The following is a 10,318-nucleotide window of genomic DNA, read 5'->3' as shown; positions in this document are numbered from 1 at the left end:
TTCAGGAGGATAAGGCTTGCTTACTTAGTCTGCTCCATTGCAACTTCAGGGAGATAAGACTAGATGCGATCTGCTCTCTACAACTTCAGAGAGATAAGATCTGTTATTTTAATCCGCTCCACTACGACTTTAGGGAGATAGAATTATTGGCTTTAATCTGCTCCACTGCAACTTCAGGGAGATAAGATTCGCCATCTTCAGTCTTTTAAATTGCAATGTTGGGAAAACAAAATTCACCGTTGTAGCTTCAATCTGTTCCACTACACCGCCAGGGGAGTAAGATTCACCGTCGTGGTTTCAATCTGCTCCACTGTAATGCCAAAGAGATAGAATTCGCTGTCTACAGCTTCAATCCGCTCCACTTCAGCTAATCCAAGCCTTAACGCCAAGAAGATAAGATTCGCCGTCGTGGTTTCAATCTGCTCCGCTACAACGCCAGGGAAATAAGATTCGCCAGGGAAACTCATTTGGACTGTCACGTAGGACCACCGTTAGGGAGATAAGGGGAGCTTAACGGTAGAGTGACCACTTCATAACAAAACGATATCGTAAGTGACTAAAACGTAATACTTCAAACAAAAATAACTAAAATATAATATGAAGCAAACGAAAATAATTATTTTTATAGTTTAGCCTTATTTCTATTTTTAATATATATTTAAAAGATAATTGTTTCATATAGTGCTACTTAAATAAAATAAAGTCGTTTAAAATATATAATTTATTTTTACAACAGTGAGATTTGTTATTTCAATGAGCGTGCGTGCTAAGTATTACTTTTCAGTGCGAGTGTTCCATGTCTTATTATGAGAAATTATTTTACGAAGTTTTTCTACCATAATTTTTAATTAATTAATGATATTTTAATAAATTTTTTTGTAATTTTTACCCTTAAATCCCCATTCTTTAACTTCAAATTCAAGATTCGGATTCCCAAATTCAAAATTTAAAGGTTTCAAGTTAAAATTCAATATTCAAAATTTGGAGTTGGGGATTACAAAATTATAAAAAATTTGCTGACTCATTTTACTACATAAGCAAATAGTTGTAATTAAAAGAAAAGAAGATTCAGTAAAATTCCAGTAGTTTGATCATGCAACACGAAAGTACTACACATCGTTTTTCCCATTTAATTTTAATTCAAATTCGAAGTTGCATCTTTGTACGCAATCTTCTTCTATAAATTTAAACCAAAATTAGACTTAAATGCTAAACTGAAAAGGCCATGGAAGAAGCTCATTCTAGTAATCAAACCCCATTGTTGAACAACAAGCATCATAATCATCTCCATAGAACTGGTAACTGTGTTCCCTTTGTTTCAGTCTTAATGATTTTATTTCCAAACACATCCTGTTTTTGTGTATCAAGTGAAATTTGATCATTTGGATTTTTTATTGATGGTTGGATGAAGGGAATGTATGGACGGCGGTGGCGCATATAATAACGGGGGTCATAGGCGCCGGGGTGCTATCTCTGGCGTGGAGCATGGCTCAGTTGGGGTGGATTGCCGGACCTTTGGCTATGGTGCTCTTCGCGTCCGTAACTTTGATTTCCACGTATCTTCTCTGCAACTGTTATAAAACGCCTGATCCTGAAGTTGGACCCGTCAGAAATCGATCCTACATCGATGCTGTTAACATGAATTTAGGTGAGATTTTTAAACAGTTTATCATCTTTTTTTTACCGACTCCATCTTTGAAACTTCATCAAAACATATTCTTAATCATTATATCGTCGGTAGATTTCAGAGTTTCTATTGGAGGAACTCTGAAAAAAAAAACACGTATACTAGAGTTTTGAAGGTAGTTGAGAAAAGATAGGTCCATGTGGAATGGTAGATTCAATCACTGAACCTACAAAGAAAAGACGGTAGACTTTTCATCTTCATAGTTCTGCAGCTCTGCAACAATTTCTTTCGCTAATATCTTTGTTCATTTCAATGTTCAATTTTCTGCTTTTTTTTTCTCTACTTGAGTTCATCATGTGATCCAATTACTGATTGACTCATATGCTTTAATAACAAAACATACATACTTAATTGAGACACAAATAAAGTATATGGACCAAATTGAACATTAAAATCAAAATCTGAGAAAAAAATTATTTAAATATCAAATTAAAAAAAACTCGATTATCAAAATAAACTAAAACATTAGATACTAAATTAAATATTAAAACCATTTTCTTTAATCACTATTAAAGTCAAATCCATCCATGTAGGAAGCCCACAAAGGAATTAGATTTTGTCATGCCTTGCTAAGTTAGACAAACTCGGCTTCGAGTGAGGGGAAATTCATTGATTAAGGTCGTGATGATAATCATGAATGTTTCATCCTAATGATGATGATTATGTATGGGCCTTTTGACCATTGAATCTCTGGATTGATCATATAATGCATAGGTGTCCACTTACATCACTAAATTTCATATTTTCACGCAAGTCTTTTCCTGAGTTTCCACTTGTATGCATCAGGGATTCATGAATCTCCAAGAATTTCTAAACTATTTCAACTTTAAAATCAGATCTAATCAGCCTACATAAAAAGCCAACAGTTGGCATATTCTCTTGGATAAAAGGAGATTGAAAAACCAAGTAATTTTCAATCTAAATCATGCACCAGAGCAATGCCATTGAATAAAAGAGGCCAGTCTTTATATTGAAAGCAAATTCCTACTAAAACCACACTTCACTGTTTGTTCACCAGCTGTTAATTACAACAATATATGTTTATACATGCCTGTTAGTCATCAATTTTGATTGCTTATCATGGATTTTCAGGGAAAACCAATGCAAGGGTTTGCGGCCTTTTTGTTCAAGTAGGCTTGTATGGTATGGGAATAGCATATACAATAACATCTGCTATTAGCCTGAGGTGTGTTGTTAAGGTTCCTTTTACTCCAACTGCTTGATCGTAATTTACTATGGCTAGTTCACCAAAAGATGCTGCCGTTGCTGCTTATGTTACTCCGACTCTTCATTTTCTTGAAGTATCTATGCTCAACCCCCATATCAGATGCATGTATAGACATGAGTATGAGTATGACCCTTCAAGGACCTTCCAAATATATGAAAAAACTTGAAAAGAATTGAACATACCTGTGGCAGACCAACACTCGCACCCCAGTCCGAGTAACATAGGTTGTTGCTATTGATTTTCCTCTTTTTAGAGGTATGGTTTTGGTTGCCAATGCCTATTTTACTTGTGAATGCAGAGCAATTCAAAAATCCAACTGTTACCACAATGAAGGGCATAATGCTGAATGTTATTTTGGAGATGCTCAGTATATGCTAGCTTTTGGAGTTGTTCAATTAATACTCTCTCAGATAAATAATTTTCACAACATACAATGGCTATCGGTGGTTGCTGCATTCATGTCCTTTGCTTATTCTATCGTTGGTCTTGGACTTGGCATTGCTAAAGTAGTAGGTAAAATGATGAACCTATAGATTTTTATAGATTTCTCATTGTAGAATATCTGAAAGAACTTGACTAAGATCTTACTGATGTTTCTGTTCTAAAATTGCAGGAAATGGTTATATTAAGGGTTCCATTCGAGGAATCTCAACATCTACTACTGGTGAGAAAGTTTGGCTGGTTTCTCAAGCACTTGGAGACATAGCATTCGCCTATCCCTACTCCCTAATTCTTATTGAGATACAGGTTGACACCATTAAAGATGAGTTCATATTGTTATTTCTTCATTCTTCTTAAAATATCCTTGTCAAACATATATCTGAAAATGAGTATGGGATAATATGAAAAAACTTGGAAAAAATTCATCATGCCCGTGTTTGACATTCTCACATGAGTCTCAGTAACATAGTTGAATGACAGTTTTAAGTCTTGGTGATATGCTGAACTAATGGTGATTACAATTTTAAAACTTGAAGGATACTTTAAAGTCACCTCCTTCTGAGAAGGACACCATGAAGACAGCTTCAATAATATCAATTTCTGCCACAACCTTCTTCTATCTCTGTTGTGGAGCACTTGGATATGCAGCCTTTGGAGATAAGACACCAGGGAATCTCTTGACTGGTTTTGGATTTTACGAACCATATTGGCTCATCGACTTTGCTAATATGTGCATTGTTCTTCATCTAGTTGGAGGATATCAGGTACTAATAACATTATGTTTGATTAACATTTTCTGGTTCAGCTATATGTTATCGTTCTTAGGAACTTTTCAGTTGTTAAAATGATAATCATATGGTTTCAGGCCTTTGCTACTTAGAAGTACTCGTGTCCAACATATATCATGGCATAGATACGAGAATATAGCCCTTTAAGAATCATTCAAATTCATAGACATGTACTCGTATCCAACTCTCACACTAGAGTTTGAATAATGTTGGTGTTAACCTTTGTGTTAATGCCTTGCATTTGGCAGGTTTACAGCCAGCCACTATTTGCAAACGTTGAGAAATGGGTCTCAGTGAAATTTCCGGACAGTGGAATCATACACAAGGATTTCAAGTTGAAACTCCCACTTTTGCCAGCTTTTAAATTAAACGTTCTTAGATTATGCTTCCGCACCATTTTCGTAGCTTCGACAACAATAATTGCCATGTTATTCCCATATTTCAACCAAGTTTTGGGAGTATTAGGAGGCATCTACTTCTGGCCCCTATCAATATACTTTCCAGTGCAGATGTACTTCAAGCAGAGAAACGTTGAAGCCTGGTCACTAAAGTGGGTCATGCTCCAAAGTTTCAGCCTTGTGTGCCTTCCACTGACATTGTTCGCCCTGGTCGGGTCGATTGAAGGGCTCATAACTGCAAGATTAAAATAAAGCAACTCCATTGATTCTAGACAATCATGGGGAAGAGAAAGAAACATTAGGATTGTACTTGTATAGAAATGTATGAAGTTAGATTTACATTTAGTTGGAAATTACAATAAGCCTTTGTACTTTTTCAGGAGATTAGGAAACATGGTATTGGGATTGTAGTGTTGGAATCAAATAATCATCTCCTTGAGCGAATTCAATGGTGTGTGTGCTTGAGCATTTGGAATGTGGGTAATTTTTGAATGATTTATCAGCAAGGTTTGTGTGTAAATTCATGTATTTATGTATTCGAGTCATGTTCCTATATTTATGTATCATTAAACCTTCTCCTAGTGATTAAGCCTATTTGATCCTTGCTGAATTTCCTCCAAGTTCTAATCTTCTTATTGTTTCAAATTAGAAACTTTGGGCTTTTCTGAATCCAATGGGTTGGGAGCCCAAAGAAAATAAGGAAAATGAATACATTTTTTTAGCAACTATTCATTTCTTTTTCTACATATTATTTAAATAGCAAAAATCATTTCCTTACAGGTTCGCTATCTATTGTCCCTCTCCGATTCTTAAATTAGAAAATAATGCATTTCAGCGTATTCGAACTCACAACTTCCTACACTGACAACAATGTTGATACAAATCGAGTTAAAACTCAATCGGCACTCCCAATTTTTACATGAATTAAACTATATAAAAAGAAAAGAGTTGGAATATATACATTGTGGAGTGGCTTCATACTATTTTCCCGCAATTTATGAAAAAATCAGTCTAGTTTAAGGTATTGATAAAGTCAAACCGACAAATATTTGATGAAGATTGATATTTTTGGATGCTAATATGGAATATTAAAACATGTGGTAGCAGGGGCATAGGGATGGGGTTGGGGGGCTACGATAGCAAATTGGCATTAGTTGACCTCCATACTAGGCCTAGGAACCCTCTTCTATTTAATAACGGCAATAAATAAAAAAGAACGAAAGCACCAAAAGTGTAAAAAGGAAGGGAATTTTGCATTGGATTCGAACATATCAAGCACTCGCCTCGAGACTTTACACACACTGCACACTTCAGACAGCACAGGACACAACACATCGCAGAGGAAATGTCAAGTTTGGGTTCTCACTGTTTTTCCTCCTATAGCCTTGGGCTTCACCTATATCTACAATAAGCATTTCACAACCAAGGCTATTTTACCTAAATAGCCCCAAAAAATATTATATTTATAAAAATAATTCAGGTTTAAAAACAATAACTAAAATAACCTAAAATAAATAGTAAATTTGGGTTGTGGCCAGTCAATGGCCGGAACTCACTCATATTTTGCACCCATGATTGCCTGATAATTGTATCAGACTTTAAAAAAATAATTTTTTGGGTTTTAGCCTATCAATGGCCGGAACCCATGTATTTTTTAAAAAAAATTGTATTGTCGAAACCATTTTTTTGAAAACAAAAATTTAGTTGTCGACTTTAAAAATAAAAAACTAGAGTCACCACCAATCCTTTATTGAGGTGTGATCGGCTCACCTTAAAAATTATTTTGGTCTACGAAATTTGAGAAAACGAGTTCGGGAGTCAGTTACGCACGAGGAAGGGTTAGCACCCTCGTAACGCCCAAAATCGGTACCGAATTGATTGTTTAATGCCTTGGCGTCAAAAATTTGAAAAGATTTAAAAAAATAATTTAACTTGAATGAATTAAAAACATTCTTATTTCAAAGAAATAAAGTATCACACCTAGTGACTTAGGGCACAACACTTTTTAATCTTCAAAATTAAGTTTGTCTTTTGATTTTTGAAACCGATGCATTTAAATTTGAGAAGGATATTCGTTTATTTAGGTCGAATGAAAAAAATCAAAACCCAGTAAATTAGGGCTCAATTTCTCAAAACTCCTAAATACAGAATATGGCCTTTATTATTTTAGGAAAATCTTCATTTCAAGAAAACAATATGTCATACTCAATACGTTAGGACACAACATGTTGAATTCCCGAAAATAATTTTGATTTATGAATTTGTGCGATTTTATTGCAAAATAAATACTTGGCTATCTAAATTCATCGAAAAAATCGAAATCCAGTAAGTTAGGACACAATTTTTCTCGAGAATCATGAATACCAAATATTTTGAAAATTACGAAATAAGATGATTTTCATGCTTTAATTAAAAAATATTTTTAGAAAACAAATATAAAAATATATGCTTAAAATGCTAATGAGAATAGCACCAGCAATAATCCAATAAACAATAAAATCAAATAAAATAAAGAAAAAAAAACAAGTCAACTAATGTAAAACAAGCGGTAATAAGCGAGTCGAATTAAAATACTTTTGTAATTAAATGGGCATAAAAAGTAGACATTTTGTGAAACATTAACCATAAAATATATGAAAATTTTAATATACATATGTATGTGTATATACATAAAATATGAAAAATATATGTACGTATACATACTTTAAAATTATGAAACAAAAATATATAAGTATGTTTATAAATAGGTTTATAAAATTATAATATATAGAAGTATATAAAAGTATACATATTTAAAGATATGTACATATATATTTACAAAATAAAATAATATATATAAATATAATAGATAAATAAACCATGAAGATATATATATGTGTAAAATATGTATGTATATAAATGTATATATAAATATATATATATATATAAAGAAAATGTAAGTATATATATAAACTATAAAAACAATATGTACGTATATTTCAAATGTATTCACATAAATGCATGGTTATAATAATAATTATTATAATAATAATAATAATTTAAAACAATAATAATAATAGTGTAAAAATAACAGAAGGACTAATTCGTAATCCAAACAAAAATTTAAAGGGCAATTCGAAATAAACATAAATGCGCGAACCGCGTTGAACACGCACATAACAGATAGGGACCAAAAGGGAAATTAATTCATTCTCCCAAAACGTTGCGTTTCAATAAGGACCGAAGTGAAATAAAAATAAAACGTGCAGTAAAATTTAAGAAAATTACGAAATTTAATTAAACACACTGCAAAAACAGGGAGGACCAATTTCGCAAATATCCTCAGCAGTGAAAACACGCAGGTCTCCAAGCGGGTCGGGTCAATCACACGGGTGTAGGCCTATACGGCGCCGTTTTGGGGCCACTGAAACAAGCCTAAAACGACGTTGTTTCATGTATGTTATAAAAATCAATTTTTTTCTAAAACAACCCATTTTCTGCCATTTAAAAACAAACAAACAAACAAACCACCCTAACTTTCTCTGCTAGGGTTTCTAACCTTTTCTTTAGCCGTCACCGCATCTTTGTCTTTCAACCACGGCTCCACCGCGATTGGTGGCCGGATATTCACCGAGTTGGGTTTTTGAACCCCGTTGGAGCAGATCCGAGTGCCAAGGTAAGCTTTCTTTCTTTTCTTCCTTTTATTTTATGCATAAAAATAAAAACATAAAAAATGATGAACACAAAAAAATCACCTTTTATTCAAACTTTTCTTTTCTCTATTTTTTTTATCTCTATTTTCAATCTTTTTCTCTGTATTTTTCTGTGAAAAATCCCCCTTTTACAGATTTTAATTCGGCCTTATATTGCTGAAATCCCCAAAAAAGAAAAACTCCCAAAAACTCATATTTTCTCCCATTATTCGCTATTCGTGGTCGTGGTTTGTTGCAGGAAGAACTTGCGTGGTGCGGGGCGACGTGTTGCGACATTCGCGGAGGCGTGTGAGGGAGCCGTACGGCGCGCCCTAAGGTTTCTGCCTCCTTTACTAAAAACATGTTGTGGGCCTATTGGGCTAGGGTTCATTGATTCTGTCTTGTGTTGACAGTGCTAATGGGTTTTAGGTTTAGTATTGGGTTTGGGGTAAATGGGCTTTGGACTGTTATTGGATTTTGATATTGGTTTTATCCATTCAAATGGGTCTGAGCAATAATTGGGTATCACAGTTGCCCCTCTTTGCTCGTTATTGTGTAACGGGAACAGAGGAAAGACTAAAAATAACCAATTTTGCCCTGTCATGCTGGACCTTGGCACTCTTCTTCTTCAAGTAGCCTCATTCTAACCTTCTGCGTCTTCAGAGGTATAGGCATTGGTACTTCAATCTACTCCACTGCAACGTCAAGGAGATAAGATTTATACCTTGTAGCTTCTCAAAAGAACAAAATTTGCTATTTGTAGTCTGCCCAACTGTAAATTTAGGGAGATAAGATTTGCTATCTTCAGTCTACTCCGCTGCAACCTCAGGGAGATAAGACTGCATGCGATCCGCTCTACTGCAACTTCAGAAAGATAAGATCTGATTTTAATCCGCTCCACTGCAACTTCAGGGAGATAGGATTATTTTTTTCAATTTGCTTAACTGCAATGTCGAGGAAACAAGATTCGTCGTTGTGACTTCAATTTGTTCCACTACACCACCAGGGAGGCAAGATTCGCCATTGTGGCTTCAATCTATTTAACTGCAATGTTAGGGAAACCAGATCCGCCGTCGTAGCTTCAATCTATTCCACTGCACCGCCAGGGAAGTAAGATCAGCCGTTGTGGCTTCAATCTTTTTAATTGCAATGTCGGGGAAACTAGATCCGCCGTTGTGGCTTCAATCTGTTCCACTACAACGCCAGGGAAATAAGATCCGCCGTTGTGGCTTTAATATTTTTAATTGCAATATCGGGGAAACCAGATCTGCTGTTGTAGCTTCAATCTGTTCCACTACACCGCTAGGGAAGTAAGATCCGCCGTTGTGGCTTCAATCTATTCTACTGTAATGCCAAAGAGATAGAATTCGTTGCCCACAGCTTCAATCCACTCCACTTCAGCTAATCCAAGCCTTAACGCCAGGGAGATAAGATCCGCCGTCGTGGCTTCAATCTACTCCGCTGCAACGTCATGGAAGTAAGATTCGCCGTTGTTGCTTTAATCTATTCCATTGCAACGTTAAGGCGATAAGACGGGTATCTTCGATCTACTTCGCTGCTAATACAGGAAGGCAAGATCTGCCATTTTCAACCTACTCCATTGCTGCCCAGGGAGACAAGACTGGTTTCACCGGTTTGTTCTCTAGGGAACATGACTTGTATAATTCAATTTATGAACCTAATTATACCTAGCGATTAGGATATCATGATCAGAATGAATCAAATGCTCCTAACTAGACATATATGAATGTCATTTGAATGAATGTAGAATATTATTTTTTCGAGAATGATTCCTCTTTATCACTTAGGTTATCATTACTCAAAGTTTATTAAGGTTTTATCACTGAAGTGCTACAACGCATTTTTGCACGGCTCACATCTCTAAAAAAACGCTTGATTAGATTGCCCTCCACTGTAAACCTCAAAGTTCCATCTATTGAGACGCAAAATTTGTACCATCTTTATCCCACTGTAACCCAAGGGTAGAAAAATTTGGTCTTTTCTCAATTCTTTCCTATCGCAATTCAAGGGTATAGAATGTGAAACTCATTGGTTCTTTACACCATTCCCAATGTGTCATACCAAATGCTCATGCACAAATGAAG

At 35.0% G+C, this 10,318-nt stretch overlaps 1 protein-coding gene across 1 annotated transcript; it reads left to right on the top strand.

Moving 5' to 3' along the window:
- The first annotated feature begins 1,090 nt into the window (after positions 1 to 1,090).
- On the top strand, positions 1,091 to 5,123 carry LOC105784184 (probable amino acid permease 7). Its single transcript, XM_012609988.2, has 7 exons — positions 1,091 to 1,298; positions 1,412 to 1,648; positions 2,780 to 2,873; positions 3,214 to 3,428; positions 3,529 to 3,662; positions 3,893 to 4,120; positions 4,393 to 5,123. Exons 1-7 carry the CDS (start codon positions 1,226 to 1,228, stop codon positions 4,792 to 4,794), a joined length of 1,383 nt encoding a protein of 460 aa, XP_012465442.1. The 5' UTR covers positions 1,091 to 1,225; the 3' UTR covers positions 4,795 to 5,123.
- The last annotated feature ends 5,195 nt before the right edge of the window (positions 5,124 to 10,318 follow it).

The sequence above is a fragment of the Gossypium raimondii genome, chromosome 13 (assembly GCF_025698545.1).
Source record: "Gossypium raimondii isolate GPD5lz chromosome 13, ASM2569854v1, whole genome shotgun sequence".
Lineage (NCBI taxonomy): Eukaryota > Viridiplantae > Streptophyta > Magnoliopsida > Malvales > Malvaceae > Gossypium > Gossypium raimondii.
The sequence above is the reverse complement of the archived record's forward strand: the minus strand, read 5'-3'. Positions and strand labels throughout refer to the sequence as shown.

Bases quoted from the DNA above. Each gene is read 5' to 3' on its own strand.
- LOC105784184 (XM_012609988.2), top strand. From the start codon at position 1,226: ATGGAAGAAGCTCATTCTAGTAATCAAACCCCATTGTTGAACAACAAG. The intron at 2,874-3,213 runs GTGTGTTGTTAA...TTGTGAATGCAG, and splicing joins ACATCTGCTATTAGCCTGAG to AGCAATTCAAAAATCCAACT. The intron at 3,429-3,528 runs GTAAAATGATGA...CTAAAATTGCAG, and splicing joins TGGCATTGCTAAAGTAGTAG to GAAATGGTTATATTAAGGGT.